The sequence below is a fragment of the Bicyclus anynana genome, chromosome Z (assembly GCF_947172395.1).
Source record: "Bicyclus anynana chromosome Z, ilBicAnyn1.1, whole genome shotgun sequence".
NCBI lineage: Eukaryota > Metazoa > Arthropoda > Insecta > Lepidoptera > Nymphalidae > Bicyclus > Bicyclus anynana.
The window spans coordinates 13,030,548-13,046,950 of record NC_069110.1 but is presented as its reverse complement, the minus strand read 5'-3'; the positions used below and the strand labels follow the sequence as shown (position 1 = coordinate 13,046,950).

Genomic DNA, 16,403 nt, shown 5'->3' with positions numbered 1-16,403 from the left:
ATGGGCCGTCGCGAGTGGGAGCTATGTGCAGAGCAGAGTACCTACAGTATGCCCGCGTTTTTACTTTGCGGCGACACATCTTCCTCACACAGCTACATAGCTTTAGTAATAGTGGAAACGGCCACATATTTTCGTAGCGTAGATTTCACATCTTTGCAGCATCTCTGGTGGAAAAGCACCCTTAATGTGGTGACTAAAAGGATCATTAATTTAGCTATCAAATTGCTTTTGGTTAGGTCGCTACTTTAACCCACGGAACCCAATACTGCGTGATGCCCGACTTGCGTTTGGCGGTTTTTGCATTCGTTGAGTATATTTTGGCCCGTTATTCCAAATACGTACGATTTTTTTTATATTGTTTAATAACTAAACTATATGTATATTATAAAGATATAAGATTTTACTTTTGGTTTGATAGTTACGAATTGGTTCTTAAAAAACTATAGCTTGGCAAGATTACACCCGCGCAGTCTTTCCCCCCGTCGCCCACATATTATGGGAGTGTCATCAACGAACTTGCCAGAGTATTTGAAATTCTTTGACATTATCTATAGCTATAATATATAACGTAGCAGCGAGAAACATAGGATGTAATTTATACCCGTATTCCCACGGGAATGGCACCTACGAGGGTGAAACCTGAGGGGTCTGCTAAGTAGGTTTATTAAGATTGCAAGTACCTACCTAGATACCTACTCAAATCTTTCACACGCGTGTTTTATCATTCCAGGTAGTGGGTAGGTAGATATATTCCTATCAAGGGAGAAACATAATATGGTTATTCAGCATTCGTTAGAGATAAATTGTTTTTATGCTTATGGGTTGCAAATATCTATGTTAGTCAATGCCCAGCACCTCACATACATATAGGGTTGCCAACATTATTTGAGAGAAATATATATATATTTTTAAGATTTATCTATAAAAAAAGATACGTACGTTCAAAGAAAACATAGTACTATTTCATGGAATCGCCGAAAAAAATACATTGATTAAGATAACTATATTTATTTGCTTTGTTTTGCCAACAAACCAAAAGCTAATTTTATTGTAATTATGTATTTCGAAACTCGATAATATAGACACGTTTGGATACGCTAGACGCTATTCACCTGTCGAAAAGTTATGTTCATAGTTTTAAAATGACAGGTTCGTTTGTTAGATTTCATTGATGAATGAATAGTATTTTTGCGAACTATATATACCTATTACTTCAACAGTATAATATAGTACACAGACCCAAAATATAGTACAATACTATATATTTATAGTACAGTTGGCAACCCTGCATAAGACCTAATCCATACCGCTATACTTTTATAATAATATTTTAAGAGGAAAGTTTTAACTGTTTGTTGCATGTTTGCATTGAATACACTCCGAAATTACTAAAAATTTTTTCTTTATTGAGAAACAACACTATTATTTCCGGGCGCTTATAGCCTATAGGCTATATTTTATCCCAGTAAAAGTGAATAGAAAGGAACTAAATCGCTTAGTGTTTAAAATAATATATTATTATGAATTACGAGCAATATGTGGCAGACATTTGGTTGAATTACTCAGCGACTCGTAATTATGTCCTATTAATTAAAACGCCGGTATCCAATTAAATCCCTGAAATATACCAGAAGCCAAAATGAAGCGAAAACACTGATTGGAACGTTCAAAAAGATAGGGATAAAGAGTTATTTAAAATTGTGTATACATACATATTAAAAATAGCCGTGAGCCGTGATAACCCAGTGGATACGACCTCTGCCTCCGATTCTGGAGGGCGTGGGTTTGAATACGGTCCGTGGCATGCACCTCCCATATTTTCAGTTGTGTGCATTTTGAGAAATTAAATCTCAATTAAGTCTCAATCGGTGAAGGTAAACATCGTGAGGAAACCTACATACCAGAGAATTTTCTTAATTATCTGCGTGTGTGAAGTCTGCCAATCCGCATTGGGCCAGCGTAGTGGACTATTGGCCTGATTCTGAGAGGAGATTCGAGCTCAGCAGTGAGCCGAATATGGGTTGATGACGACGACGACGACATATTAAAAGTATGCTAATATTAAAGAAATTTTGTAACAGTAACACCATTCTTCGACCATTACTTTCGGAGCTACAGGGCTTTAAAGTGAGGGGATCACGCCACGAATCTGCCACGGATCCCTAAAAAAACGCCCCATACAAAATGGCACGAATTAATGACGTCGTTGATCATAATGATCGTTAGATTTGTATGGGCGTTCAAACAAAATTACAAAAATCTTTATTTGTGCGTTTATGTTTATTGTCCATATATCTTGAAAAATGTCACGTTTATTGTAAGGAAGCCAAAAATTCATGAATTTTCATCTAATTCCAATAAAAGATTTTTAATAGATTTTGAAAATTTTTAATCTTATTTAGTTTGTAAACATCCAGATAATCTTTGATTTTTATACGTATTAATTAGTTAATATTGACCTTATTTACCAGACTGTCTCATAAAATCAATATTTTCAAACCTAATAACTAACCAGTTGTGCCAAATAGGTATGGCATAGATGTATCGGGCACTGCATAGTGTTATGGGGTTGTGAGGCACAATTTTCGAAATTGTCTTCTTCCTTTCTAGTCATCATCCCTATTCATTACTAGGTAGATCGGTTATTAATCTCCGATTGTTTTTCATTGATTATCCTAACGTTTGGTTAAGATAACCTTGAGTTTTGATGGAAAACGCTGCCTTATCTTTATAAAAATTCTTTTACAAATAGAAAACCACTATTTGTCAGTGTCAAAGGCTATATCTTAGCCTAGCAATTCCCATGGGAACGGAAACTAACTAGGCATGCGGGTGAAACCTCGAGGCGTCTACTAGTGTGATTTTACGTGTATTTATTTACGTTTCTGTAGTAAATATGGATACCATAGTGCGTTTGTCAGCGAGTTGTAGTTTGTCCTTGAAAGTTGCAGAGTAGACGTAGAGTAATAAATAATTATAGTGAATGGGGTGAATGGATTGTGAGTTTTTATCAGGTAGTTGGCGGGAGAGGTGCGGGTCGCGGGCGCCGGGGTCAGGCGTTTTGCATTGCACGGCCATTGTGACGTCCCGTCCCGCGCCCCTGCCGCGCCCGCGCCCGCCGCATGCCGCACGGCGACCGACGAAACTTCAGTTCAGTCTATCGGCAGCGCTCGCGCTGGTGTCAGTTTTTTAGCATAGCGCATCGTCGCGTAGCGCTTTAACCCCGCCTCCCCCCCTTCAAATCACTCCAACTCCTGTTTCGCACACTAATCCGAAAGTTTAATCAATTCTTACAACCGATAATTAATTACAAACTGGCGGTTTTGTCGAGTACACCGTGTCGTTGCCTTTAAGTATCGTCGGCGACGCCAATTGCACATGGACACAATGACGAAGTACCGCAGGTATGTGCATTTCATGTAACCGAATCGGCTGGGTTGTTGTGATATTTCAGACGTAGGTGTATTGTTTACAGTTTGTTTTGTTTAGAATTTCGATTTGCCGGTCATTGTTGCGGTTGGAAACGGTACAACGGTGGGAGAATAGAGTTAGTTTGGGTGCATGTAATGTGAGCACGTGGTTCATCAAGTAAGATGGCGGCCGGCTTGCCGGTTGCCGTGACTCACTGCGTCGAGCGACTAGCAGCGGCTCACTGATAAACTTTACTCCATTATACGGGCATTGAAACGACATCACTCACAATTGAATAATACCATTAATTATACCATGTTTGAACCATACGAGTACACGCTTTGCGGACTCCATTTTGTTTCGTGGTTGCAGTATGATTTGTACACGTTTTTCATCTTGTTTCTTTAGTTTTTTTTTTCTACATTCAATTTATTATTATTAAACATAGTCAGGTGGGCTATGGTATGTGGTTTGTTATTGAGAGCGAAAGTAAAAAAATGCTTGTTTGACAAAACTATTCTTTAATCACTCACCTGTTATATGAAAATTCGTCCATAGGTTTCGTTATCGTTTATTTTTGTCAAATTTAATTGAATTTACTATTTTATATTATAATATACTTTCTTTAAAAAGACGCGAGTATATTTAAGTGGGCGGATAATTGTGGCTCTGAATATATATATCATAAATATATATATTTTGTATACTGTTTATTAGAAGACGCCCCGCAGTTTCACTATCAATCCGCGTAGTTTTCTTTCCCGTACGAATACAGGGATAAAGTGTAGCCTATGATACTAGCAAATAATGTGGCTATCTATTGGCAATAGAATTTTCAAAATCAGTTCATTAGATCCGCCCTTAGATCTCTTTAATCTAGCCCTTACAGTAGTGTCGCTGTAATTGCCGATTTCCCAACATTTCCCTTCACTGCTTTGCACTTATTGATCGTAGCGTGATGAAAAGGTAGGTATAACCTGCCCAGGAGTATGAAGAATAATTGTACCAAGTTTCTTAAAATACGTCGATTAGTTTTTGTTTCAATAACGAACATACAGACAGACAGACAAAAATTTTACTAATTGCATTTTTGGCATCAGTATCACTAATCACCATCCCTTGATAGGTAGTTATGTTGGAAATATATTTCATGTACAGAATTGACCTCTCTACAGATTTATCATAAGTATAGATTATCACATCTATAATATAAGAATGAATCATTTAATGAAGCGCGAATCTCCAGAACGGCTGAACCGATTTTGTTTAATCTTTTTTTAGAATATTCATTGAAGTACGACGATGGTTTTTACGGAGAGAAAATTAAAAAAAAGGGTAGGTTAGATGTAGGCTAGGCGTAGCAAAGGTCAAAGGTATACACTAGGTCCGCTGAGTATTAGCAATAGGTACCTACCTATATAGATTACAAAGCTGTAAAGAAATGTTTTGCACGTGCACGTCTTTTTGAACTAAAGGCTAGATAAAATAATAGCAGACGCCCCGCAATTTAAACCCCGTTCCCGTAGAAATATGGGGATATAATATAGCCTATTTCCATTATAGTCTAGGAACAAGTCAGAAATATATACCCCCTGGTATCTGGTATTTATTAGTGCTATGAAATAAATGGTAAAATCAAAATTCATTTATTTCAATTGGGCTTAGTTTACAAGCACTTTTGAAAGGTCAAGTTATGACACAATTTAATTTATATTAATGGTGGTAATTATAGTCAAATTTGAAAATTAAAGTTACGAGGGTTCCAAACGCACGATAGATATTTTTTAATGACACATTACAAATACATTTTTCATACAAATTCTAGGAAACCATGAACTAGATCAATGACAACCTAATACAGTTAAATTAATTAAGATTAAAATAAGCTTTTGATATATTAGACGACTAAATACCTGATGAGGGTATATAATAGCTAATGGCAATTACATTACATATAGTCCATTTATTAATTCCTTAGAATTGTGACATTTCTATTACCGATTCCGGTGTTACTATGTAAAGCAAAAAAAGGTTGGTCACAACTGAAATTTCAACCAGAAATAGAAATGTCAGAATTCTACCGAATTAATAAACAGACTGTTTATATCTGGTAAACCACACATTTGCAGTGTAAAAAAGCATGCAATCTTTACTTTTTAAATTTTTTTTGGGTATATTGTTTTAACTACGATTGTACGATTTTTTGGTTAACCAATGAGGGAAGGGAGATTAAATAAATAAAAAAAAAATTATGCATTTAATACTATTCGGCCGCAATTTAACTACAACCACGTGCAAAGTGTCAATGTGAATATTTTCTATCATCTATTTCTTATCCCAATTAAATAACAGATGAGGGTATATATTTCTTATGCCGGATCTCGTACTATTATGAATAATGTAACATTTTAATGGTGCAAGAATTTTCATATTTTATAATATTACTATAGAAAAAAACTTCAGGTCAGATTTTGTGTGTGGAAATCGGTTAGCACGTTGAACTCTAGACAGCAGTTTGAGTATTCGGTCACTAATGCTAGTCACCCACGGTCCAATATACCCACATGACTGCAGCGCTGCAAACTTGACGTTGAAATTGGTCGTGTCTGGCGTAAGGAGCGTACTCGTATCTGTTACTCGCTGCAAGCAGGTTTGCAACTTTGTAATGAGTTGATTGGAGCGGGAGGTGACGTTGCGTCCTTTCGCGCAGTAAGGCTTAGGTAGCGATATTGGTTGTTCTGTCCGTACAAAGTTTTTGTCCAATGGTGGCCAAGTTGTGCAAGATGCGTTTGTCAGCGCTGGGCTAAATTTTTCGCGCCATTGTCTTGCCATTTACAAATCTAGCCAATAGGGTAGTTGACTCGTATCATATTTAATATAAACAATTTTAATTTCGTGTTAAAACCGTCGTCGTTAAAAACCCTTTACTCGATGTACTACACGAAATTAAAATTGATAATATTAAATTTAATATGAGTCAAATACCCTTTTGGCTATTTAATATCGATTTATTTCGGAAAATATATCGGTAATAAGTAATACAAGTCAAGGATTTCTTGTAAAACTTAATTTAAAAATCATATTTTTTTAAATTTTCCGAACGTCAAGAACGCTGTCGCCATTTGGCGCCGTTACAATGTAACTTGATGTAAACTAAACGTCAAACTAATCGTTAACTAATATTTTTTTTTGCCAGACGCTCCGATTGTGAAGGATTTGTTAAAGTGACGTCATGAAACAGTTGAAATATGGTTCATATTTCAACTGTTTCATGACCAACAAATCACATCACATGACATCTGTAAATCATGGCCAACAGGCGTTTTGGATTTAGGTTAGGCTTAGGTTTTATCTGTGTAAAAAAAGTTGTATCGTTGACTTGACCGTGTGTGGCTGGCGTAATGATAAAACTTTTGCTTATATATATAGTAGCGAAGAGAACTGTATTTTTGACGTGAATTACATATGACTTGATTACTTTGAACTTAGCAAAGGCCCATTGAATTTTTATACTAATAAGGTACAGTTGTATTTGATCGGTCTGACATTAAAAACGAATCAATGAATACGTTATAGGCAATATGGACTGAGAGCCTGCGGGGATAGCCAGACCTTACCTCAGAAAGTAATCGGCTTGTGCTCCTACCATAGATAGGTGCGGTACCTAATAGGGTAGTTGACTCATATCAAATTATAAACAATATTAATTCCTTATAGTACATTTAACAAGGGGTCCGAAATATATCGATACTAGCGGACGCGCCCGCCCCCGACTTCGTCCGCCCGTAGACCTCCTTAAACCGGCCCTGTCGCAAAATCCGTTCTTAGCGGATACCCCACTAAACAATAATCTACTTCCCTGTCAAATTTCATCTTTGTACATTAAGTGGTTTTCGAGATTTTGTGATGAATGACCTTTCGATATATTAAGATTAATTAATAATACGAGTAGTTAAGGATTTCATTTAAAAATTATGTAATTTATAAATTTTTCTAAACGTCAAGAACGCTGTCGTCCATTTTGTTACGTCACAACGTTACTTGATGTACTAAAGGAATGAACGTCAAAAATTTTTTTTTCAATCTAGTAGAACGCTAATGAATAATTTAGCCTCAATAGCTCAACGGTAAGAGCGGTTGAACTCATCACCGAGGGGTGGTGGTTCAATCCTCACCCCGTTTGTCGTAACCACACCTAGCAGTTTATCCCGACTAGTTGAAGGAGAATGGGAATATTATTAAATATATGGCAAATATTCTTTTATAAAAAAAAAATAAGACCCTTATAAAAGTGTCAACTAGCCTATTGGCATCGTACTTGCCATGTAGAGGAGCACGCTTTGACAAACTTTCTGTGTTCATATAATGAAGTATGTCTGACTATGCAGGCTAACATCTAGTTGTAACACATACACGGTGCAGCTAATTTAACTTTGACCGAGCGGTTCCATGAATAATAGAACGAGTGTCACTGTTTGTTGCTGATGGTAGCTGCATTGAACAAATATTCTGTATATAATATTACTAGCCAACGCCGCGCGGTTTCACCTGCGTGGTTCTCGTTCCCGTAGGAATATCAGGATAATATATAGCATATAGCCTTCCTCGAACTATATAGCATATATCGAACACTGAAAGAATTTTTTAAATCGGACCAGTAGTTCCTGAGATTAGCGCGTTCAATCAATCAAACAAACAAACTCTTCAGCTTTATAATATTGGTATAGATATACCAACATATACCTACACACTAACTTTGGCCTTTATAATATTAGAGTGAAAAGCAAAGATTGACTGGATATTTGCAAAATAAATAAGATTTTTAAAAATTTCAAAATCTATTAAAAGCTTTTATCGTAATTAGATGAAAATTCATACTGTTTTTTAGTTTCCTCACATTAAATGTGACATTTTTTAATAAATGAACTATAAACATAAACGCACAAATAACAAAGATATTAGTAATTTTGTTTGAACGCCGCCCATACAAATCTAACGATCATTCTGTACCTACGACGTCATTAATTCGTAACATTTTGTATGTTGCGTTTTTCAGGGATCCGTGGCAGCGCCGCAAATCTGACCCTTTAAATCCCTGTAGTTTCGAAAGTAATGATCGCAGAATACCCTGTTACTTTTACAAAATTGCTTTACTATTAGCATACTCCTAATTTATATACAATTTAAAAAACTGGCATCATCACTTCCTTGTAAAGCAAGTCATACAAGTGCTTCCAATACCTACGATGCGGATCAGTGTAAGAGTCGGTGACGCCCTACGTTCGTAGATATCGTATACTCGAGTAAAAACATAATGACCGTGGTTCATGTGGTACATAGGGATACGTAGAAACTGGTTACTGGAACACGGTAAGGTATCCGCCCTTCGGTTAAGATCACTAGACTATAATAGCACACTATTGTAGAATTGACCCCTCACTACTATCCACCCTATGTATTCATATGTAATAAATAGGCTATGAATTTCATATTGTAATGCGCGTGTGCAATATTTACTTAACTAGACGTAATACTTACTCTCAATATTACCGGATTGGGTAACTATTTTTTTTATTCTGCCCTTATTAGGATATTACAGTTTTAAAATAGTAATGCAATGTTTATTTAAATAACTAATTTCACCTAAAAATAAAATCATTCAAGTGCAAGTCGGACTCGCCTATCGAGGGTTCAGTACAAATTCGAAATAGTTAATAAATCAAGCCGTCGTATCTTTCAATTAGGTTCATATCGCTGACTCTCCACCATATGGCTGTACCGATAGCCCAGGATCCGTGAGTGGCCTTCATCTTGAGACGGTCGGCTTTTATATTACGAATAATCTTGGTTCTGGTAGCTAACTGGGGGGTTACCAGGTAATGAAAAATTTTGAGCGTCGAAACGAGATTATGTACCATGCAGTGGTAAACTCCCCTCCTCCCAACGTGTATAAATATCGAGGTTATTAAAAGTTGTTAGCTGTTTTTTTACTGCTTAAATAATAGGTATACAACTTAATAGCCTCAATGTCCTAGAAGTTGCGTGGTACATCTCGTTCCGACGCTCAGAAATTTTCAGTGTCTGGTAACTCAGTTGGTTACCAGAATCAAGAATTTTCGTAAATTTAAGAGTAAAGCGTCTCATCCTAGATAAAGCTACTTACGGAAAATTAACTTGATAGTAATCAATTGTAAAAATGCTCCACGGATGCTTGGCTATTTGGGATATTCTACTAAACTAACATGAACTTGAAAAGTTTTTTTCATGAAATGTCTCTTTCAAAGACTGTTTTTTCTCTACCTTAAACTAATGAACATGGTCTTACTTTCACTTTTATAGTGTACTAGCAGATGCCTTACGGTTTCACCCGCGTTCATTTCCCGTGTAAATACGAGGATGATAAAGCTTATGCCCCTCACAAATAACGTGGCTTTCTATTAGTTAAAATAATTTCATAAATCAGTTCAGTAGATCCAGATATCCTCATATATTTTACCTCTATTTTACAGTAGGTATAGTTGGTTAGTACGGAATATATTATATGACGCAACATTGACTAATTTATCTCTATACATTATATGTACTTACATATATTTAACTGATAATGATAAGAACGTTTTCCTTACTACGATTCCTACCTATATAGATAAACGCGAGTATAAAATGTAGTGTGTGTAAAAGATAGCGCATATAGCCGAGGTGTAAGTGTAACTATCTGAGAGGCGCCCCACCGCGTGGTTGAGTAGGTAAATGCACTGGCGCGGGTCACGCACTGAGTACAAACTTTTGAGTGCAACGGACTACTATGGAGTACGGACTCGCTTGTGAATGGCAACCGGCGCAATCGTCGCGGCGGAGGGGTGAGGAAAGGGGGGTTAGGCGTGCGCCAACGGTGATGTCATCTCCGTTCCGCCATTTTGTATTGCGGGTGGCTAGCCGCTGCCGCCCGTCGTTGTCATATCAGTCACCAAACAGGCTTACACGATAAATGCCCTGCTCACTATAGTGGCAACGCTGTTGGAAACGGTTTGAGAAGAAAACTGGTTGAAAAGGCAGATTTTTTTACACAGCGTAGTTATCAATTATTGTCTCATACTGGCTGATAGTCTTTTTTTACCACTTTACAAAAACAAAATAAGACAATTTTTATTCTTAACGTTAGCTATTCACGATACAATAAGTTCGTGAGATTGCAGCGCTAACGGCAGGATATCCTGATCGTCTGTTGTCAGCGATCTGGACCATGTCATGTCCTGCCGTTTGCGCTGCAAACTCATGAACTTTTTGGATGGTCAGTGGCTGACATAAAACACCTACAACGCAAAGTAAAAATATCGATCAAGTTTTCGACGGTTCGCGTTATAACAATAATTTTCTCTTAATACTAGCATGTTTTGGGCGTTCTGGCCACATTAAATCTCCTTTCTATTGAATCTCTTTTCTATTTACCATGAGTAAAATGAAACTTCTATCAATCTTGAGCATAAGTTCTCAAACTTATTTATCTCTTGGATCAATGGCATTTAATTATGAGTAGACCTCCTGCTTAATTGATATTGCATTTGTGCACATTCATTAACTTGAAATGCATAACAGTATGGTGTAGAGCGAAAAACATTTTTTTTTTAATTTTATCAATTTGAAGTTTGTTAAATGAAAATTAAATTTAGTTTGTACGTATTCATTAAATTAAGAAACGTAATAAAAGATTACGTCAATGGATCGCTTGTGCGAGTAGGTCGTTGTCGATCCGGGGGGAGGGAGGGGGGAGGGTGTTAGATATACGACTTTAGGGTATCATTGGTTTAGCGAATGTCTGTTATGCTATACAATAAGTGATAGGTTGTGTCGCTTCTCGCAGCCGATCAAGGATTCTCATCAGTGGGCTCCCCCCGCATGCTCGCTTCGACACCATCGAGCCCCTGCTCTCACAGTACGGCAACGTGCAACATTGCGACAAAGCGAACTCGCGCGATGCCTCCACCCAAGCGGTGTACATCACATTCGAGTCCCCGGAGCAGGCGCAGCAGTGAGTATTGTCTCCACGTTTGCCGGCACCTTGCGGAACAAGCCTTGGAACTTTGGTCGGACGGAGGAGGCCTTGGTTTTTTTTTATACTGTCTTCTGCTTGACTCTCACACTCGCACGCTCTTTGATGCATTGCATGATGTATGACTTAATGTGGTGTCTATCTCTTGCCTTATCGCAATCTGTTGCTTTGTACATAATACGGTTTTTAGGATGCACTTGTGTACGCATGGAGTAACATTTACTACTGCAATGTGAGGTAACTGTTAAAGCGCTGTTTTTTTTTTTTTAATGACGGTCGCGCGACGGTCTATGAGCGCTTGTTGGAGACGCAGGGGTATGTGCAGAATGGAAAATTGTCTTCTGTGACCCTCGTCTGCCTTCGGCGAAAATTCCTAAACCGTCGCACGATCTACAGGGTTATTTGTATTGTTTTTGATGTGAAATAATGATTTTGCCATTGTTTTACTACGGTAATTTCGTATTACCTTCTGAATTAACACTGTTTAACAATTTTTTTATTAAATGCGTTGGTTCAATTTTTATTTTCAAATTGTAAGGAAGACTAATAACTGTTAGGTTTTGTATTTGATTTTTGATTTGAGACTGTCCTGTATGAAAGTCATCATTGACTCTCCAACAAGAAACGATTACAATTGTTTATAATATTATACAATTACTCACTGTAGTAACTAGATAAAAAATACTTCTTATAAAACGTTAAGAGAATTGCGTCGCGTTAAATTATCCCTCAAGTGTTTTAAGCATGCATAGTTGATTTTTTGACTTGTTTGTGTTTTCGTGGAGAGAATTAGTTAAATAACGATTGCTAGCTGACGACCGGCTTAGACTAACTTTAGTGGAAACTATTTAGCGAAAGGCAGTCCGTACATGGCTTTTACTGTTCGAGTTATTAGTAAACTATTGCTTGTTCACGCATTGAGTATCTTTTTCTAATTTATACTTATTTATAACATATGTTGAACTTGGAATCATTGATGTTGAATTAAAAAATAAATACCTTCATAGGGAATTTGGTTGTTATAGCTGTTAAATTTGGAAGCTTTGTTGTTTGAACCGTCATTTGCACGACAGTTTTTTAACGGACGTTCAAAAGCGTTAAAATAACGTTAAACAAACAGCATTTTCTTCGAGCAGTGTTTCAATTTTGGGCATTGGAAATAAATCTTCATTTAACTTCATACTATATTTGAACGCTTTTATAACGTCCTTTAAAAAATCTCTCGTGCGAATGAGGACTAACGCAATGCCACTTTATCCCAAATGTCATTACATGGGTTATGTTGTCGCCAGTTTACCGTAATCCATTTTCATTGATTAAAAATGTACATTTTCCATAAAAAACCAAAACTTAAGACATGAGAGTCACGACTTCGAGGCAGAAGCGTAAAGAGTTATATGTGAACAAGAAATAGTTTATAGTTCAGGGTTTAGGAATAAAATATTTATACATGACCAGACCATACTGCTAAGACTTTCTGTATGTGATGTTCATATTGAGTCAGACAAAATTATGAACATAGCATCTATGGTGCTAGAGTTTTTTCTTGCTTCTTCCAGATTTTGCTGCGTCCAATAACAATATATGAGGTTATTACTTGATTTTAAATATATTTTTTGTCTTGGCTTGATTTAACAACTGAGTAATCTTATAATATAAAAGAAATTACAATCTTAAAGCCGAATTTAAATAATTCTGGATTTCTTTTAAATCTTTTAAATATCCTTCTTTGTCATGTCTGTTAATTTTCAAGGGACATTATTGTTATCAGACGCATCAAAATCATCAGGAAGATCGCATGGATGGAAGACGCCTCACCATGTTCATAGTTTTGTTCGATTTCCCATGAACCACATACATTAGCATGAGCAGTGTGGTCATGAACAAATATTTTGTTCCTAAATCCCAAGGACGTTTGTGTTTGGTCATTTTCAAAAATTCGTGTTGCTCGGGAACCGACTACTCGTAAACATTATATGGATTAGTAGCTGACGATTGGTCTTTGTAATAATGATCGAAAATCCGGAATGATAGGCCACGAAACGGATTAGGTAATGTAAAATATTTTTATTTGTGTGTAACAGAGCCATCAATGGACTGAATGGTTGCGAGTTGGAAGGCGGCCGTATGAAGGTAGAGGCAGCTGATGGGATGGCACGCGGTGGGCGGCGCGGTCGGCCCGGCGGCGGCCGAGGCGGTGGCGGAGCCCCCGGCAGCGGCGCGCGTCCCACGGACTTCCCGCTGCGTCTGCTGGTGCAGAGCGACATGGTCGGCGCCATCATCGGCCGCCAGGGCAGCACCATCCGCCTCATCACGCAGCAGAGCCGCGCGCGCGTCGACGTGCACCGCAAGGACAACGTCGGCTCGCTGGAGAAGGCCATCACTATATACGGCAACCCGGATAACTGCACCAATGCCTGCAAAAGAATATTGGAAGTGATGCAACAGGAAGCCAACAATACTAACAAAGGGTAAGTGTTTCCCATAGATGTGGACATTATAATATTTTTTAGTAAACTAATTACGGGCTAAAGGAGATGGTCCAAAATTGTATGGAATCCAGGATCAGTCATTGTACCCTGGCGGAAATAAAAGAAAATAAATTTTTCAACTATTTTCGGTTATACAAATCTACGAATTTGCTTTAATTCTTTCGAAATAATATTAATTTTCTCCCAAGAAATGCAACACAGATAAGGGTAACAATGGCGGATTGATGACGTTATTCGTTTTGACGTTTGCTGTCAAACGTCATGTCATAGTTGCTTTATGGGCGCCATCTTGATATAACTCAAAAACTTGGGTTTTAATTTTATTTATTTATTTTTTTTAATAAAAAGACATTACATTTATTCACTAATTTAGATTTTAACAAATACCCTGTATTTTTTAAATTTTAATGATACGGGGTACAAGAGTGGACCTGAAATGGACCATCTCCTTTTAACACAGAAGGATTAATATTCTGTCTCTTTCTTTAGGGAAATCTGCCTCAAGATCCTGGCCCATAACAACTTGATTGGCAGAATCATTGGCAAGGGCGGCAATACCATTAAAAGAATTATGCAAGAGACAGACACGAAGATTACTGTTTCATCCATAAATGATATCAATAGCTTCAACTTGGAGCGTATCATCACTGTGAAGGGAACCATTGAAAACATGGCCAAAGCAGAGTCACAAATATCGGCCAAGCTGCGCCAGAGCTATGAAAACGATTTGCAGGTAACATACAATAATTTACTTATTTGTAATGGAAATATAAAATGCTGATCTAAAATTTTAACTGAGATCCTCTTAAATATTATGTTTATTTTATACAGGATGCTTGGGTGTATTTACCATAACTCTAGGGTTATATTCTATAAGGAAAATTAATAAAAAATGTCTAAGGAACATGTGTTCTAAAATGAATATTTCCGGAGTAAAAAATAGTTCTTTAGTAAATAGATCTTAAATTGTGTCCCTTGTATCACATCGTTATATCCTTATACCTAGCCAAACTTATTCATTGATAAATATCATGAAGGAGCTTACTAGCGAAGTGCGGAGTGCTGGTTGTTATAATATCTCGGCACTACGATTACGTGATGCAATGAATCTAAAGGCGTGTGTTACATGGAAATTCGGAATTATCCGAATTATTTTGTATGAAAACTTGAAAATAAAGTGTTTTTTTTTTAGTTATTCAGTATCCTCCTGCTATAGGCTCTTATGAGTGGACTTATCAACACTTTGAAGTTATGGGAAATACTCCCGAGCACCCTGTATAAGTTGGTTTTTATTAATTTTTTTATTGGTGTTGTTAAGGTGCTGGCTCCCCAGAGCATCATGTTCCCCGGCCTGCACCCCATGGCCATGATGTCGACTGGGCGCGGATTCTGCGGTGCACCGCCGCCATTCCCACCACCTATCTATGCGCCGCTGGCCGGCCAAGGTGGCGCTCAGCAGGGCGCTGGTGATTCCCAGGTACTTCATATCATTGACATTGCAGTTCACATCGAATAATTGCCGCTCTGAAGTTCGAGTAGGTACACATTGAATGGGACCTTGAAGCAAAACATAGAATACTTTTTGACACTAAAATGAAAATAGGAGGCGAAATAAGGGTTGAAAGTTTGTATGGAAAGACTTTCTTTTTTATAGTTACAGTTTTAAAAATTTGTTTATAAATCATAAAAAAAATATGAATTTATATGATTCAAGAATTTTTAAAATTCAACCTTCTCTAAAGTGGTGAAATAGAGGTTGAAAGTTAACATTGATTTCCACGCGAACGAAGTCGCGGGCATCCGCTACTTAATCGTAATCGCTAGTCGAAAGAGCGAACTTCAGATTGACGAACATGTTTGACGCAACTGTCAAATTAATTTAAAAGCTTGTGAATGTCAATTACAATATTCTTTATATTATTGCAGGAAACCACTTACCTATACATCCCAAATAACGCGGTCGGGGCTATCATTGGCACCAAGGGATCACACATCCGCAACATAATTCGATTCAGCAATGCTTCAGTGAAGATAGCTCCACTTGAGCAGGACAAGGTCGAGGGTGGCTCGGGCGTGGGCGTGGGCATGGGCGCGGGCGCCGGTGCCGCCGCCGCCGCCGCCAACGCAGCGGCCCAACAGGAACGCAAGGTTACCATTGTTGGTAGTCCTGAAGCTCAGTGGAAGGTGAGCTGATCATGATCATGATATATTAGATAGATCATGTATGTATTTTATAGTAATCATCATCATTATCCCACTGCTGAACTCGAGTCTCCTCTAAGAATGAGAGGGGTTAGGCCAATAGTCCACCACGCTGGCCCAATGTGGATTAGAGGACTTCACACACTCTGAGAATTAAGAAAATTCTCTGCTATACAGGTTAGGTATGTTTTTCCTTCACCATTTGAGACACGTGATATTTAATTTCTTTTAATAATTTATAAATTAAT

The 16,403-nt window shown here is 37.5% G+C and overlaps 1 protein-coding gene across 7 annotated transcripts in view; it reads left to right on the top strand.

Moving 5' to 3' along the window:
- The window catches only part of LOC112046296 (insulin-like growth factor 2 mRNA-binding protein 1), an 83,000-nt gene that overhangs the window by 57,562 nt on the left and 9,035 nt on the right, over positions 1-16,403 (top strand). For 3 of the 7 annotated variants that reach the window (XR_008252334.1, XM_052890922.1, XM_024082897.2), the window contains exons 2-6: positions 11,273-11,440; positions 13,546-13,932; positions 14,443-14,686; positions 15,272-15,430; positions 15,880-16,137. Coding sequence is in view for 6 of the 7 variants with exons in the window: in XM_052890922.1 (XP_052746882.1) it covers positions 11,273-11,440; positions 13,546-13,932; positions 14,443-14,686; positions 15,272-15,430; positions 15,880-16,137 (1,216 nt within the window). In the remaining variant the exon portion in view is untranslated. Of the gene's footprint in view, positions 1-3,149; positions 3,405-11,272; positions 11,441-13,545; positions 13,933-14,442; positions 14,687-15,271; positions 15,431-15,879; positions 16,138-16,403 lie in introns of those variants that run through there. The other 4 variants (XM_024082900.2, XM_024082899.2, XM_024082898.2 and 1 more) reach the window with 3 other exon arrangements.